Source organism: Molossus molossus, unplaced genomic scaffold, assembly GCF_014108415.1.
Source record: "Molossus molossus isolate mMolMol1 unplaced genomic scaffold, mMolMol1.p scaffold_m16_p_12, whole genome shotgun sequence".
In the NCBI taxonomy this organism is placed as follows: Eukaryota; Metazoa; Chordata; class Mammalia; order Chiroptera; family Molossidae; genus Molossus; species Molossus molossus.
The window spans coordinates 86826194-86842634 of NW_023425347.1; the positions used below are offsets into that span (position 1 = coordinate 86826194).

Sequence of the window (16441 nt, forward strand, 5' to 3'; positions counted from 1 at the left end):
TCTTCCATGCAAGGTATGTTTCCCATCTAGAGAGTGAAAGGCTGGTCTCTATTTCTTAATTTGTCCCCCCCTGAGATGGGGCAGGAAAGCACCCTCTGGTCTCCAAGGGGCTGGGGACAGTTGAGCATGTGTAGAAGCCCTTTTGAGCCATGGACTAGCAATCCTCATCCTGGTAGGCAGGAGCTTCATACAGAGCCCAAGCCAGGGGGCCGCCCAGTCAGCGGGCTAGTTACCAAGAATGTTCACCCCGTCTGATAGTTTTTCATCCAGTCCCCCTGGGGAGTAGACTCCTGATTCTACTGTGGAAGTCAAAGGCACACATAGATTCGCATTACAGAAATTGACTTTATTTGGTTGAACAGTGTCTCTCGTGTAAAGTGAAGAACACCTGTACAGACTGGTTTGGGGAGGGGAGAAGTGCTGAAGGACCGAGGAGGGCAGCTTTATGCCCCCACAGATCAGAGGATGGATCGGAGGAAGTTTCTTTCAGCCCGGCATCCCATTCCTTCATTGCCAAGGGGGGAGAGGGTGGCACAGAGCTCGCTTTACCCTGCTCCAGAGAAGGAGGGAGCAGAAATGGTGGACATTCAGGCAGAGGGGGGGGTAGCTTGGGGTGAAACAATGGACCACTTCTACTTCTAACCTTGAACAGAACCCAAGGATGCTCTGTCCTAGGCATGTGAGAGGCTGAGGGATGGAGGTGGTCCTCAAGGCCAGAGGTCAGGAGCTAGGTGCTGGCCAGGGTCAGAGGTCAGAAGGTTGGAGGTTGTTCTCCGGGGTCAGGGGGCAGAGATGGGAGTGCTCCTCAGGGTCAGAGGGCAGGGGTTGAGGAGAATGTTCTCTGGAGTCAGAGGTCAGGACTTGGGAGCTGCCCTCAGCCTGCACCACTCCCCAGGCCTCCAGGCCCTCTGAGTAGACCTCCTGGTTCTGCTCTTTCCACCGTCGGAACTTCTCTCCAGTCAACTCGGGGTCGCCCAGCACTTCCTCCAGGGCCTGCAGCTCCTGCAGCTTTGCCTGTGAGGAGAGTAGGGCTGAGGGGCCATGTTCACCCAGGGAGGGTAGCAGAGTCTGAGCCCAGAGCTAACTTTGGAGTCTGTGCCTAGAACCTGGCACCTGGCCCAGCATAGCCCTGGTACTCAAATCAGGAACCTAGCACTCTGCCCAGTCCACAGCTGAGCCCAAAGCTATGGGCCAGGAACCAGAGCCAAAAGCATCGAGCCCAGCCCCCTGCCGTGCCCAGTGCCCCCCAGCTGACCTTGAGTGTGCTCTGGAGTGCCCGCACACGGTGCACCCGCTCGTTGAGCTGGGGGTCACGGTTGCGCCGCATGAAAGAGCTCCGCCATTGTTCATGGGTGAAGGGCTGTGGCTGGCCCAGGAGGGACACCCCACCCTGCCTCAGCCCCCGTACCATTCCTTCCAATGCCCCTTCACCGTCGTCTGTGGGAGGGGAGAGCAGGATGAGGGTGGCCCGTCCCTGCCCCAGCCCTCCACCTCAGCTCCCGCGCCCAGCACTGCACCTGTTGGAAGGCCTAAGGAGGTCTGTGGGCTGCCCTGCATGGGGCTGGCTGCAGGTGATGTGTCCCCATGGCATGGACTCCCAGCTTGGGCAGGGCTGGGCTGTGGGCAGGGTAGAAGAAGAGGAAGGTGTCAGTCTGAGCTCTATGCCCTGCTATTCACCGCCCACCAGTCCCCTACTCACCGAGGCTGAGCGGGACCCAGCCTCATCGTCAGGGTCTTCTGCTTCCGTCTCACTGTAGCAGTCTGGGATGGACAGGAGCATTTGGGGAACCCACTAAGCTCCTCAGGGTTATGAGAGGCCAGGAAGTGGGTTAGGGCATTTGAGTTCCCAGCCCCCACCCCAGGAGGCAGAGGTTTGTGTGAGACACAGTGAGACTCACCCCTGTGAGACACCCACCTTCCTCTTGGGGTAGGGAAGCCCGGCCTGGAGACTGGTACTTGGAAATACAGGTAATGAGATGGCGCACCCACCTGTGGAGGGGTAACTGGGTCTCAGGGAATTTCCATTCACTGTGTGCCAAGGCCCTTCCCCTATATGATCTTCTACTTTAATCCTCAGAGCAACTCGGAGAGGTAGGAACTCTCATTAGTTTCATTTTATAGATGATGAAACTGAGGCTTAGAGAAGTGAGTGCTTTAGTCAACACTATCAGAGAGCTGAGATTTGACTCTATGGGAGTTCGGGGGTGGGGATGGTGGCACTCACATGCTCAGATCTGTCAGGGTATCGGCAGCGAAGATGAAGGGTTTGTACACATCATGGGTGAGCTGGAACACACTGCCAGGGAGCAGAGAGACCTCAGTCAGCCCGGTGTGCCCATCTGGAACCCAGAGAGACTGCACTGGGAATCCCAGCCCCCTGCTGCCCCCATCTCACCCCTACCGTCACCTTATATCTTCCTTTCTCTTCCCACCACCCCCAGCCCATCACACACAGGACTTAACTATTTTTTCTTCTGATCATGTCCACTTTCCAGACTGTAGTTGGAGACATTGATGAGGCCCTCAGCCTTCTCATCCTGGGGGGATCACAGTGAGGTTCAGCATGAAGCCCCAACACTCCTGAGGTCTAGTCAGGCTCCTGAGGTCACTTCCCACAAAGGGTATCTCCTGGGCTCTCTAACTAACTACAAACCTCTCAGTGTCTGGAGCTCAGGGCAAGAATCTGGGGTGGGGGCAGGGGGGTGACCTTTGAGCCAGAAAAGGGGAGCCAAAGAGATCAGGGAGAGCCACAAAAGAGGAGCCTCTCCTGCATTTGTTCCGTCACCAGGCACAGACAAAGCTGCTCCACACCACTGGGCTCTGCACAGGCTCTGCACAGACTCTTCTCCCTTCTGGCCTGCCTTCTCCTTCCCCTCGGCTAACCCTCAGGCGCTGATTTCTCAGGAAGCCTTCTCAGGCTGGAATGGCCACCTCTGAGGGCTCCCCCACCACCCCGGGCTTTTCCTTCATCAGAGCATGTCTTCCCCGTACTGTCCTCAAGTGTATATTCACCCTCTCCCCCACCAGCCTGGAGTAGCAAGGACTGTCCAAGTCTTCCCTGTGTCCTCAGTGCCCAGCCCGGAGCTGAGTATACAGCAGGTACCTGAATGTTTGCTGAATGAATACACAAGCGAACGAACGGCTTATCACTGGGATGGACAGAATAACAGCAGAGGAAGGAAATGTGCTTTTACACACACAGCTCATTTCTCTCTGAAGAGTGTCCCCATTTTAGAGAAGGAACACTGGGGCTCATGGGGGTTTGTGGCCCACCTGTGACCACAGATGGGAGCAAATGGTGGAGCAGGAACAAGAACAGTGGCCCTGCTTACATGTGCGTGGAGGGTCTCACCTGGGGCTGGCGGTACCAGTAGAGCGTGTGTTTCTTGAGCACAAACCAGCAGCGGCGCCAGCGAGGGCTCATGAAGCCCCCGGGCACCTTGCGCAGCAGGAGCCAGCCATCGCAGTCTGGCTGGCCCAGCTCCCGGCATGACACCCGCCGGCGGCTCAGCCGCGTCGCCACACCTGCAGCAGCATAGCACAGCTGGGTCAGTGAGGGGCTGGCAAGGCATCCTGGACCCCCAGATCTGCTCCCTGGCCCACCATGAGAGCATCCCCAGCTGATATTTCTGAACCCACAATGTGTGCTTGGAATGCTGCACCTGTCAGCTCTGAGGAATGAATCTCCCCATTTTAGAGGTGAGGAAATTGAAGAACAGGGGACAAGCTGTTAGCTCAAAGTCACAGAGTTTACGAGAAGCCCAGGATAAGAGCACAGGTCTGCTGACCCAAGAAACAGAGCTCTTTCCAGAAAAGGCTGCGTGTGCAGTGTGTGTATGGGGGGTGGTCTTGCCCAGCACTGTAAAGACTTCTAAGAGCTCTTCATGTCAGGGGACCCCCACACAGTCGGGTGCATCTCATACCTTTTGATTTCTTCCGCCCAGGGGCAGGACTCTGAAAGGACCATAGGGGGTTAGAGAAGGGTCTGGGTCCAGAACCACGCTCCTCCTTGCTGAGCCCCTCAGTTTACCTTGTCTACTGAGGGTCCACGAGTCTCTGCTGCTACCCCTGTGGGGCGTGTGGCTGGGGGTGCAGGGGTGTTGCACAGGGGCTCAGGGTCAAGGGAGGCAGAGTCTGTCAGGGAAGAAGAGAGGAGAGTTCATGAGCCCAGCCCCAGGCCCAGCAGTAGGATGGGGATATCAGAGTCCAGGGATCAGAACCAGGTACCCCAGATATCTTTCCTGGGGCATTACCAACTTGTGGGACTTTGAAACTACCTATTGAGGCAGGGCTGGGCCCAGGACTTGGGTTTGAAGTCAGGTTGAAGGCAAAGATGTCTTCGGATGGGGACCTGGGGAGAGGAGAGTAAGGGGAGATGAGATGAGCCCATGGCTCCCCCACCAAGACACACCTAGGGCAGAGCCTGTTACCTGAAAGACAGTGGAGCCAGAGGCAGCAATGGGACCCTCAGCTGTGGGGAGCCCAGGGCCTGAGGAGGGGTCTGGGAACAACCAGAAACAGGTGATGAAGCTGGCAACAGGAATCTGAAAGCAGGCTGAGGGCAGGGTCAGGCGGCAGGTACCTGTGGGGGTGTCTCCGGTACCGGAACCTTCTTCAGCACTAAGCTGACCCTGGCTGGCTCCCGAAACAGCTCCCTCACCACATTCTTGTGGGGCCAGCCCACCTGGGGGACAGGACAGGGACACCGGGCTGGATCAAGCTGGCAGGAGGCTCTGAAGCAACCCAGCAGCGCTCTCCCTTGGAGCACTCTCAACCTTCTCTGCCTCACATCCTCCTCCTCCAGGATGCCTCCATGAGCCCCTTCACCTTGGCTCTGCTGAGGCCACTCCGGCCCGTGTGAGCTGGCTCACATCATGTAAGGCAAATCCCACACCTTGGTCTCACCCAGAGTCCCTCCCAACCCACCATCCCTGGGTTCTACCCAGTACGCCTTCACTCCCACCATGTCCCTCTCCTCACTCACCACCACCTGCTCATTGATTTGAACAATCTCATCTCCAGGCAGGATCTGCAGCCGGAAGTTGGAAGGGACCTGGTTTGGGGGACGGGGGTGCTCAGAGGGCGCACACTCCTGGGGCCTGAAGCTGGCTTGGCTGGCAGGTAAAAGGCTCTTGGGGGATGGGAAGCTGAAAAGGTTCTTACCTGGGTGCCCACTCGGGACACAAAATGCAGGCAGTTGCTGGTAGTATGGATTTCCAGGCCCTGTGAAGGCAGAGGCTGCAGTCACTGAGGGTGTGGGGACAGCAAGGCCAGTGAGCAGGACCCACCGTGGGGAACAGAATTCTTGGGTGGGTAGAACTGGGGAAAGAGCGGGCCCCAAGCTGGCACTGCCCAACTTGCTGTGTGACTTTGGAGTTGTTCCTTCTCTGTGGGCCTGTACCTCCTCCTCCAATGGGGTCAGAGGGAAGTTGGGGCTGCTGACTTGTGAGGTATGAAATTCTCAGCAACTCTCCTAAAGGCATAAGCAGGGACAGCACTGGTTTCCCCCACTGGAGAGATTAAAGCAGAAAAGTTCATGTCTTCTCCCCTAATCTTCTAGATCTAGATCTCAGGGCTAGAATGTGTCACTGGAGGATTGGGGGAGGTGATGAGTAACACTGAGACCCCAGGAAAGTCCTCTGGGCCTTTAACATCTGTACAAAAAAAAGGTCTGCTGCCTGGCCAGTGTGGCTCAGTGGTTGAGCATCGATCTAGCACCAAGAGGTCACCAGTTCGATTCCTAGTCAGGGCACATGCCCAAGTTGTGGGCCCAATTCCCAGTGGGGGGCATGCAGGAGGCAGCCAATTGATGTTCTCTCTCATCAACATTTCTATCTCTGCCTTCCTCTCCCTTCCTCTCTCTATAAAATCAATAAAGAAAAAAAGTTTAAAAAAAACCTGCCCTGCCCTGGCCAGTTTGGCTCAGCGGTTAGAGCGTCAGCCTGCGGTCCGGAGAGACCCGGGTTCGGTTCCCGCTAAGGGCACGTACTTTGGTTGCAGTTTGTCCCCGGCCTTGGTTGGTCATGCGGGTGGCAGCCACTCGATGTGTCCCTTCACGTCGATGTTTCTCTCTCTCTCTCCCTTCCTCTCCCTCCCTCCCACTCTATCTGTACAAAAAAATGGAAAAAATATCCTCGGGTGAGGATTAAAAAAAAAAAAAACCTTCCCTAGCTGGTGTGCCTCAGCAGTTAGAGCATCGGCCCTGGAACTGAAGGGTCTTGGGTTCAATTCCCGGTCAAGGGCACATCTCTAGGTTGCAGGCTCGATAGCCGGCCCAGTTCAGGGTTGTGCGGAAGGCAACCAATCGATGAGTCCACTCTATCTAAAAATTAATGGAAAAATAGCCTCAGGTGAGAATTAACCAAAAAAAAAAGGCCAAAGGCCTTCTAGCTGTAACAGTATAGGATTCTGAGGGATCCTGGAACCATGTTTCAGGGCCCAGGCCATGCTGCCAAGAGGTGAGAAGTGAGCCCTGGCCGAGTAGCTCGGTTGGACTATCATCTCTATACGCCAAGGTTGAGGGTTTGATTTCTGGTCAGGGCACATGCAAGAAGCAACCAATAAATACATAAATAGGCCTGGCCGGTGTGGCTTAGTGGTTGAGCATCACCCATGCACCAAGAGGTTGCCGGTTCGATTCCCAGTCAGGACACATGCCCAGGTTGTGGGCCTGATCCCCAGTGTGGGGCATGCAGGAGGCAGCCAATCAATGTTCTCTTTCAGTGATGTTTCTCTCTCTCTCTCCCTCTCCCTTTCTCTCTCTCTAAAATCAATAAAGAAAAAAAAAATTAAAATAATAATAATAATAAATACATAAATAGAACAACAAATCAATCTCTCTCTTAAAAAATCAATAAATAAAAATTTTTTAAAAGGTGAGAGGTAAGAGTTCAGAGCTCACCTGAGGATCGTCCAGCTGCACACGCTCTAGCACAGCCCTCTGCTCCAGCAGCTCCTGGGGGCTGCAGCTCAGGATGTTATGGCAGATCCCGGCCACGTGGCTGCACTGGGGAACGGGGAGCACGATGTCCAGCTTGAGCCCCATCCACTGCACCTCCCCCCTGACCCCCACCACACACACACTTACAATCCTCAGGACTTGGCTCTCCTTCTCAGCTGCTGGACAGTCCTGAAAGCAGTGAGAACAGGGGCCTTCCCTGAAGGGGGGCACTGCCTTCTCTGGAGGGCAGGGTGGGTTCCCTGCAGTCCCTTCCTGCCTCCCATACCCTAACCCCCTTCCCAGAACTACATAGCCTCAGAATTTAGGCCCCAAGTTCTCCCCCCTGACACCAGGCCCCCCAGAAGTCATCACACATGCCCTCTCCTCCCCCACTCCTGAGAGTCAAACTTCCAGGAGTGCCTTGTCAGGTGGGAGAGCCCATTCACCCACTGCTCCCCTACCCAGTGGCTGGTACCTCTCTTCCTGCTCTCACCTCTTCCTGCCCTCACACCCGATCTTGTGCTGATTCACGGGCTATAAAAAGCTCTCGCCTGACTTGGTCTCTATAGCCCGGGCCAAGTCTGGCCCCTGGTTCTCCTACCTCCTGCAAGGCCTGGCCCAGCTTCCTGCACAACTCCCCGATCTCCTGGCAGGTTGAGAAGTCGTTTAAGTGGGTGAAGAGGTACCTGGCAGGGGGAAGGATGGAACAGTGTTTAGCAGACTGCTTAACAGTCAGGTTTACAAAACCACTCAAAGCCAACTACTCATCTGAGGCATGGGAATAATATCTACTCTAATAGGTTTCGGTTTGGGGTAAAGGAGATTATTGATACCACTAAAGAGCTCAGCACAGGACTTGTTTGTCAAGCACCTAACACTGCCAGGCTCTGTTTAGGCACTAGGGAGACAAAAGTTAAACACATAATTCCATCAATAATGATTTACTTCAACTGCTGTGAAGTGTAGGGAGCTCTGAGGGTATATAACAGGGAAGGCTTCCCTGAGGAGGTGACACTTGTGCTGGGACCCGTGGAACAAGCAGCAACCAATGAAGGGGGAGGAGAAGCTTTTTTAAAAATATATTTTTTACTGATTTTTAGAGAGAGAGAGAGAGAAACATCAATGTGAGAGTGAAACATTGACTGGCTGCCTCCTGCATGCCCCCTACTAGGTATTGAGCCCACAACCCAGGCATGTACCCTGACATGGAATCAAACCAGCAACCCTCTGGTGCATGAGACGATATCCAACCAACTGAGCCCCACTGACCAGGGCGAGGAGAAGCTTTCTATGCAATGTTGTTGATATGACTGCTATGATTACAAGCTGGGGGGGGGAGGGGCGGCCAGGAGTCCCAGTGGCCCTGCACAGACCAACTACCCTCTTTGCCCTGCTCCATCATATCTGAGCAAGAGCCAAGCTGTTTTTCTTTCCTAGGCCCTGAGGAGGCCAGGGATGAGAAAGGTCCCCTCACCACTCACCCAAACCCATACCCTAGGAGGAGCCTGAGGTACCTGTTGAGCCAGAAGAGGAGGGTACGGGCCTCATGCACCAGGTCCACAGCTGCACTGAGGACATCGGCAGGGGGCTCAGCACAGCTCCCCAGGCGGCCTTGGGCTAAGCTCTGGAAGACACGGGTCCCCTCCAGCAGCCCCTCTGTCAGGCTCTGCAGGTTCTCTGTCTGTAGCCCAGAGCTCTGTGCCAGAGAGAGCAGGTCACCTTCCTGGCAGTGGCCAGCCCATCAGATACCCCCAGCGGGGTGGAAGCTGCAGCCAGTGTGCCATCATTCACTCACCAGGGCTCGGAGCTGTTCCACCCCTTCCAGGATGAGCTCCTGGTGGCCCAGAGGCCACACGGTCAGAGCCTCAAGACTACGGGGGCAGAGCTGGAGGAGGTACTTGCCAGGCAGCTCCCAGTTCTCAAAGCAGTAGTCCTGCAGGGAATCATCGAGGCCTGGAGGGACAGCAGGGGTCAGCATGGGGGAGCCAGGGGTGTCAGGGCCTTTCTGGTCACTTCTTCACTCCCATAAAGCCCTTTCCCCTCCCATCTGTTCCTGATAACAACCCTGAGACCAAGGCTGTGTTCTGTTCATTTCACAGATGAGGCTACTAAGTTGAAAAGTAGGATAGTTTAGGGCAGTGGCTCTCAAAGGGTGGTCCCCAGACCAACAGCAGCAGCAGCAGCAGCAGCAGCAGCAGCAGCAGCAGCAGCAGCAACCTCACTGGAGAGCTAGTTAGAAATACAAAATTGTTGCTCCACCCCATGCCTGCTAAATAACTCAGGGGTAGGGCCCAGTAGTTCACAGTTTAACAAATCCTCCAGGTGTTTGGATGCTCGCTTGTCTACTGAATAGGGAGTAAGAATATGGGGCTTTGCCCTGGCCGGTTTGGCTCAGCGGTTAGAGCGTCGGCCTGCGGTACTGAGAGACCCGGGTTCGGTTCCCGCTAAGGGCACGTACCTCGGTTGCAGTTTGTCCCCGGCCCTGGTTGGTTGTGCGGGTGGCAGCCACTCGATGTGTCCCTTCACATCGATGTTTCTCTCTCTCTCTCTTCCTCTCTCTCCCTCCGCTCTATCAGAACAAAGGATGGAAAAAATGTCCTCGGGTGAGGATAAAAAAAAAAAAAAAAAAAAGAATATGGGGCTTTGTACTCAGGGAGGCCTGAGTGCCAACACTTGAGCAAGTAACTTAATTGCTCTGTGCCTGCTTCCTCACCTGTAAATGGTGACAATAAAAGCACCTACCTTCTAATCAGGTGTAAATGACATGATACATGTCAAACATTTGGCCCATTTCCAGGTTTATGGTAGACCATCAGTAACCCTTGCAACCTGGTATGGTCAGGCTGCCCGAGGTGCCTCTCTCATCATTTGACAGGGCCCCTCAAAATCAACACTTCAGCCCTGGCCAGTTTGGCTCAGCGGTTGGAGCATCGACCTGCAGACCAGAGAGTCCCAGGTTTGGTTCCCACTAGGGGCACATACCAAAAAAAAAAAAAATCAACTCTTAAGATCCAGAGCACTAATTCCCTGCAGCTCCAGAACATTCTTCTGTCTCAGGGTCTTTGCAGGTGCTACTCCTTCTGTCTGGACAGCTCTTCCAGCTTCTGCACTCCCTTTTCATCTAACTCCCTGCAGGAAGCATTCCATAGCTCTGCAGGCTGGGTCAGGGGCTCCTCCTGCTCCCACTGCCCCCGTGTCTCCAGAAACACCTGCAACTGAGCATCAGCCTCTCCCACTTTATCAAGAGCTCTTCAAGGACTGGGCCTTAAATAACCCTTCATCTCTAATTCCAGCCCTTGCCTGGCATAAGGTAGACCCTCAAAAACAAGAAAAATATCTACTGAATGCTTACTATGAGCTGGGCAAAATTTTAAGGGCTTTAAACACATTCAGGATGTGAGTGTGATCTCGCTGCAACATCTCTCACCCCATTGATCACCAGGGTTGATTCAGCTGAACTGGTTGGCTAGGCGGGTGTCCCCTTCCTCCCTCACCACTCCATGTGCATCCCTCCAGAAGCTGCATGCTCAGTGGAAGAGGACAACCTTCCCAGATAGAAGGGAGGACCATCCTTCTGTCAAGGGTTAAAAATAAACTAACAATTCAGCAGGTTGAGCGCGCACACACACACACACACACACACACACACACCCCACCCCCGTGGACTGGGAGGTCCTGGTTTGATTTTCTGTCAGGGTTGCCCAGGTTGTGATCTCTGTCCCTAGTAGGGGGTGTGCAGGAGGCAGCCAATCAATGTATCTCTCTCACATCGATGTTTCTATCTCTCTCTCCCTTACTCTCTAAAAAAATTTTTTTTAAATTAAAGAATATAAATTAACTAATAAATAGACATTCAGACATTTGATCCTCACTGAATCTAGAAGGTGGAGACCAGTTATTCCTATTTTACAGATGGGAAAATTGATTGATACAAATAAAGGTTAACAGTTTGCTCACTCTTTGAAGGAATTCCTCCCATTCCATGCAAGCCAGATTCCTTCCCCGGGGAACCTGTGTGTGATCAGCAGCTCTCCCTCATTCCCTGTGTGACAGTAAGAACTCTGGACAGGAGTTCATAAACCTGCAAAGCCATGGCTATGGGCCCCTGAACAACCTCTTCCCATGTACAGTGAATGTGTTGTGCTGCCTCCCAATAGACCCTGACATTGAGCTACATACACTTCCTAGGCACTTGTCATTATTGTCTCATTTTGTGCACTTCATGACACCTGAGTTGCCATTCTCATTTTATGGTGAGCGAAACTGAGACCTATGGTCACAGAACTGGTGAGGGGAGAAGCTGGGCCTGCAACCCAGTCTGGAAGTCTGAATTCAACCCTGAATCCCTGCTTTTATGGGGGCTGGTCACCCTGAGCCTGATCCTAGTGTACTCATGCTGCCTCTCCACTCCTCCTCCCCCTCTAGGAGAAACTTCCTGACTCACCTTCCCCTCCCACCTGCCTGTCAGAGATCTGCACTTCTCTGCGTCTGTTGACAGTCTGGGCCCTTTCCTATCCATCTGGGCTCACTGAGTCTGGGGGCCCCTTGGAGGCCCCTTGATGGGGGGGGGGGGGGTATTGTGCCAACCCTTTCGTCTGGTTGGGACTTCTGCTTCACACACTGGAAGCCTCGGTGGAGAGAGGGGAAAAGGGTCGGCTCTATTCCAAAGCCTGAGCAAATCACTTCCTGGCTCAGTGCGTCAGTTTCCGCTTCTGAAAAATGGGTTTAATAACAGCCCTCTACGCCCTGGGGCGGAGAGAGGATTAAGGAGATACTGTGGGCGCGGGCCCCGCTGAGGCCGTCCCCCTCTATTTTCATTCACCCACCGCCTCCCCATCGCCACCCTGGCAGCCTCTTGAGATGCTGGGGCAACGGAAGACCCCTCTGGCTCTTCGGGCCTCCCGGGCTCATCTCTGCCCAGCACAATACAGGGCAGACGCTTATAAAATACTTGACAGACTGACAGCTTCAGCAAGCCCTTTTTCCTTTACTTCTCCCGTCCCAGCGCCCCCTCAAGCCCAACTCTGCCCCGACCCCACCCACCTCGCAGCCAGGATGCCACCTTCCCGGGTGTCCAGGTCTCTACTGGTTCCATGGCGGAGCCCAGTCAACCCGATGGGATCGGCGCCCGCTCAGTCCCGCCAGCGCAGGAATTTCCGCTCCCAGAGTCCAGGGCTGGGGAGGGGCCGGGCTGGGCCCGGGGCGGGGCCTCCAGCATACCTGGGCCCACGTGGCTGGCCAGGTGAGGTGCTGAGACAGCCATTGGCTCAGCGCCTGTCTGCCTCCTGCCCGCCCTTCAGACATCCCCGGGCAGGACGGCTAGACCAGGGGCGGTGCCCCTAGTGTGTGGCCAGTGTGACTTCAGAGCCGGCCAAGGGCCCCGCTCCAAACTGGCCTCCCAAGGCAAGACCTTGACCTTTAGTGACTGAGCCCTGGCCGGTTTGGCTCAGTGGTTAGAGCGTCAGCCTGTGGTCCAGAGAGACCCAGGTTCGGTTCCCGCTAAGGGCGCGTACCTCGGTTGCAGTTTGTCCCCGGCCCTGGTTGGTCGTGCAGGAGGCAGCCACTCGATGTGTCCCTTTCACGTCGATGTTTCTCTCTCTCTCTCTCTCTCTCTCTCTCTCTCTCTCTCTCTCTCTCCCTGCCACTCTATCTGAGCAAAAAAAAAAAAAAAAAAATTAAATTATTAAAAAAAAAAAAAAAGTGACTGAGCCCTGGCTGGTTTGGCTCAGCGGTTAGAGAGTCGGCCCACGGACCAATGAGTCAGGTTCGATTCTGGTCAAGGGTACTGGTCAAGGGTATGTACCTTGGTTGCGGTTTGTCCTCAGCCCCGGTTGGGTCCTGCGGGAGGCAACCAGTCCATGTGAGATGTTTTTCTCTCCCCTTCCCTCTCCCTCCCTCCCACTCTACCTAATGATAAACAGAAAAATATTCTCAGGTGGGGATTTGAGGGGGGGGGGGCTGCAAAGTGAACAGTGAGAGCAGCATGTAGTTTACAGAGCCAGAGTCCTGGGTGCAAACTCTCTGCTCTGCAACCAGGCCAGAGTGTGATTTCACAGTGGGTTAATAACTATCACGATTTTGAAATTGTTATAAGCATAAATATTTTGAGGTACTTGCAGTAACTACAATGTGATATAAAAATATATGTGATTTCCATTGGTAACAAAGGCATAAATACTGCTAACACTTTTATCCATATGGAAGAAAATCGCAAATTTTGATTAGATGTTAGTGAAAATATATATATATATATTTTTCCCCCCCGAAGTTTATGGGCTCCCTGAATTCTGGTGCCCAGGTTAAGAGCCTTCCTCTTAGAACATCTGAAACATACTCAATGTTTGCAATTATCATTGCCAGCAGCAGCCAGCCCAGGCCAGGGACTCTCCCGGGACTTTATAATTAGCATCCACTTGCTGTGTGACTGAGCCCAAACTCTACCCCTTTCTGAACTTGTTTCTTCTTTAAAATGGGGGTCACCTAGACCTTAGTGCTGGGAGGAGGTCCTTTAAGTATTTTGAAATCTATAACATGAAGTAGAGCTTAGTTATTGCTTTAATTTTATGAGGTCTTCCTAGAGCCTACCTCTCTGTGTTACCTAACTGGAAATCTCTATCAGTGCCCCAAAAACCAGCCTTCAAAGCCTATCACTATTTTACTGGTAATCAAGACCTAAAGTCTAAATTTGGCCCACAGATACCCACATAGTGTGTGTGTGTGTGTGTGTTAATTGTCATCATTTATTAATTTCATATATAAACTCAGTTCTCTGCTGACCACATCCCACCTTCACACATGGCATCAAAAATGAGTGCAGATCAACAGTTGCTTCTTTCAAAAGAGACTTTCTTGCCCAGCCGCAGTGGATCAGTCGTTTAGCGTTGACCCATGCACCAGGAGGTGGCCAGTTCAATTCCCTATCAGGGCACATGCCCAGGTTGTGGGCCTGATCCTCAGTGAGGGGCATGCAGGAGGCAGCCAATCGATGTTCTCTCTCATCTATGTTTCTATCTCTCTCTCTCTCTCCCTTCCTCTCTCTAAAATCAATAAAGAAAAAAAGAAAAAATAAATAAAAGAGGCTTAATATCCTTTCATTTAAAGAGAGAGAGAGAGAAAGACTTTCTTCCTGTCTCAGTGTATCAGTTTTCCATTTCTGAAAATGGGTTTAGTAACAGCCCTCTACCAGCTCACCAGGTCCCCACAGGTCTAGCTCTTACATTTGTGAACCAGTAGGCTCCAGATTTGCAACATGGTCTTCACCTCTCCAGCTTTGTCCTTCACCTCACGTTCTCATACTCTACACTATGTGTCCTCCACAATCCTCCTCTATGCTGAGCCCTCCCTTTATGGTTTTTTTTTTTTGTCTGTTTTGTTTTGTTTTTGTCTCTTTCTTCCCACAACAGTCCCTATGGCAGTCAGGGAAAGCCCAATAAACAGACCCATCTCCACCATCCTGATGTCATCAAACACTGGTTACCCTGGGCTGGCACAAGATATAGAAGGCCAGTTTTGCTCAGTGGTTAGAGCGTTGGCCTGTGGTCCGGAGAGACCCGGGTTCGGTTCCTGCTAAGGGCATGTACCTCGGTTGCAGTTTGTTCCCGGCCCTGGTTGGTCATGCGGGTGGCAGCCACTCGATGTGTCCCTTTCACATCGATGTTTCTCTCTCTCTCTCTCTCTTCCTCTCTCTCCCTCACACTCTATCTGTACAAAAAATGGAAAAATGTCCTCAGGTGAGGATAAAAAAAAAAAAAGATATAGAAGTGATAAGCCAGCCAGCCTCTGCCCTCCCTTGAACTCATAATTCTGTAGGGGAGACACAAACTCACTACTTGTACCCATGTACTCCCCTAGAAGGACTGGGGTCCTAACAACCACAACAGTGTCTATACTCTGTGCCCCCAGCACCTGGCAGGGCTAGGCAGTTAGGGGCACAATAAATGGCAGCTTCTATTTAGTTCTTTCTACATATTTGCTGTAAAAATTTCAAAGGTTGTTACATAACAGTAGGTCATTAAGTAAACAAAGGACCTTTTTCCCAGCATATCCTTAGCCCATTGCCCAGTGGGAGCCACTGTTAAGTTTTCTGGGTGTTTTTCCATTCTTTCTATATATAAATACTCTATATGCTATTCTGCAAATATGCCCTTTTTTCATTTTGAGATAATCAATGTGAAATGAAATAATAATATGTGAAGTTCTTAGAATATTGCTATCATGTGCTTAAAAAATAGTAGCTTTCTTAATCAGAATATGCAAACCTTCTATTATTATTTTCCAGCTGAGGGTAGGAAAGTCCCTGCAGGAATGTCATCTTGGGGAAAGGAGTGATATGTACCTTCTCCAAAGGTAGGGGTGGTTGATCTAACGGAAACCAACTGAAAAAGGAGTGCCACTGTTAGGGGTAGTGGTTAAGGTATCCCTTCCCACCTTTGCTGAGAGCTGATTGGTGACATTCAATCATCAGAGGTAGGGATGGGGCCAGGACCAGGGCTGCAGAGGCCCTCTCAGTACCTGGTCCAGGCCAAGATTCCTGACCACTGTCAGGCAAGGCCTCTCCTGCCTCCCCAGCCTCTCTGGTGAGTGGGGGAGGTGCTGCTCAGGCCTGATGCTGATCTCTCCTGACAGCTGCTCCTAAGGCTGGCAGGGCAGGCAGTGGGGGGAAGGGACCAGATTTAAAGGTCCAGCTACCCCACCCCTTGCCAGACCTGGGAGAGCAGACTGGTGAGCATCTTCTGAGGGCATAGCTCTCATGTATATGAGGTCAGGAATCTCTCTGCCCTGATATTTCCTCTTCCCACTATAAATACCACTGGCCCTTATTCCTGCTTCCACCCCACAAGCGGCCAGGGAGACTACTGGCCCCTACCATGAGATTGAGACACCTGACCCCTGGCTACTTCCGGGTGCTACAGGTAAGTACCTCTAACTCATGGTTTCTGGCACCGACCCCTTCCTCCCCATCACGGCTGGGTTTGCAGCCCCAACAGCTAGGGAATGTGGTCACGTTCCCTGCCGCCTGAGCAGCCAGGGCCCAGATGGGCACTGAAGCGAGAGGGACTGGGGTGGAATCTCCCCGGGGCAGTAATGGCGGCCATATCTCCGTCACCCAGCTGTACCTTCTCAGGCCCTTCTCTTCCTAGAAGTCTCAAATGACCCTTCAGGTGGACCCTCTGTACATCCCCAGATGCAGGTAGCTGGGGAGCTGAAGGCAGAGCCCCGGAGTCCACTGGTTGGGGTTGTGGCTACACTGCTTGCTGTCGTTGGACTGGGTGGTTCCTGCTACGCTGTCTGGAAGATGATGGGGCAACGGCCACCACCACAGGCGCCATGACGAAGTGGGCAGCCTCTCACCTGGGTCCTGGGGGGCAGGTAACTCAGCAGGGACTGCAATCTTGGGATTCCACTTCTTTTCTGCCCTCACTGGAAGCAGCGCAATATGAACCTGCTGAACCTGATCCTACTCCCACCCCCTCCCCACTGCACCTGGGCTCTGCTGGGGGT

At 53.1% G+C, this 16441-nt stretch overlaps 1 protein-coding gene across 2 annotated transcripts; it reads right to left on the reverse strand.

Annotated features, from left to right (window-relative positions):
- Nucleotides 1-371: 371 nt before the first annotated feature.
- Nucleotides 372-12041, reverse strand: CNKSR1 (connector enhancer of kinase suppressor of Ras 1). Of its 2 annotated transcripts, XM_036256399.1 has the most exons (21): nucleotides 11984-12041; nucleotides 8736-8893; nucleotides 8455-8636; nucleotides 7542-7626; nucleotides 7088-7129; nucleotides 6902-7006; nucleotides 5164-5223; nucleotides 4985-5053; nucleotides 4583-4684; nucleotides 4431-4501; nucleotides 4278-4351; nucleotides 4031-4134; nucleotides 3924-3954; nucleotides 3353-3525; nucleotides 2464-2537; nucleotides 2225-2296; nucleotides 1916-1989; nucleotides 1700-1761; nucleotides 1518-1617; nucleotides 1256-1437; nucleotides 372-1014 (listed from the first exon to the last, which is right to left on the reverse strand). In XM_036256399.1, the coding sequence occupies exons 1-21, from the start codon at nucleotides 12033-12035 to the stop codon at nucleotides 745-747; spliced, it is 2142 nt and encodes a 713-aa protein (XP_036112292.1). In that variant the 5' UTR covers nucleotides 12036-12041; the 3' UTR covers nucleotides 372-744. The 2 variants fall into 2 exon arrangements, with proteins under 2 accessions (XP_036112292.1, XP_036112291.1); XM_036256398.1 differs by lacking the exon at nucleotides 4985-5053.
- Between the last annotated feature and the right edge of the window lie 4400 nt (nucleotides 12042-16441).

Excerpts from the sequence above, each read along its gene's own strand:
- CNKSR1 (XM_036256399.1), bottom strand. The coding sequence starts at position 12,035 with ATGGAACCAGTAGAGACCTGGACACCCGGGAAGGTGGCATCCTGGCTG. Across the intron at positions 2,297-2,463 it reads CATGATCAGAAGAAAAAATA|TGTGTTCCAGCTCACCCATG; the intron begins GTTAAGTCCTGT and ends GCTCCCTGGCAG. Across the intron at positions 1,438-1,517 it reads CTCCTTAGGCCTTCCAACAG|ACGACGGTGAAGGGGCATTG; the intron begins GTGCAGTGCTGG and ends CCCCTCCCACAG.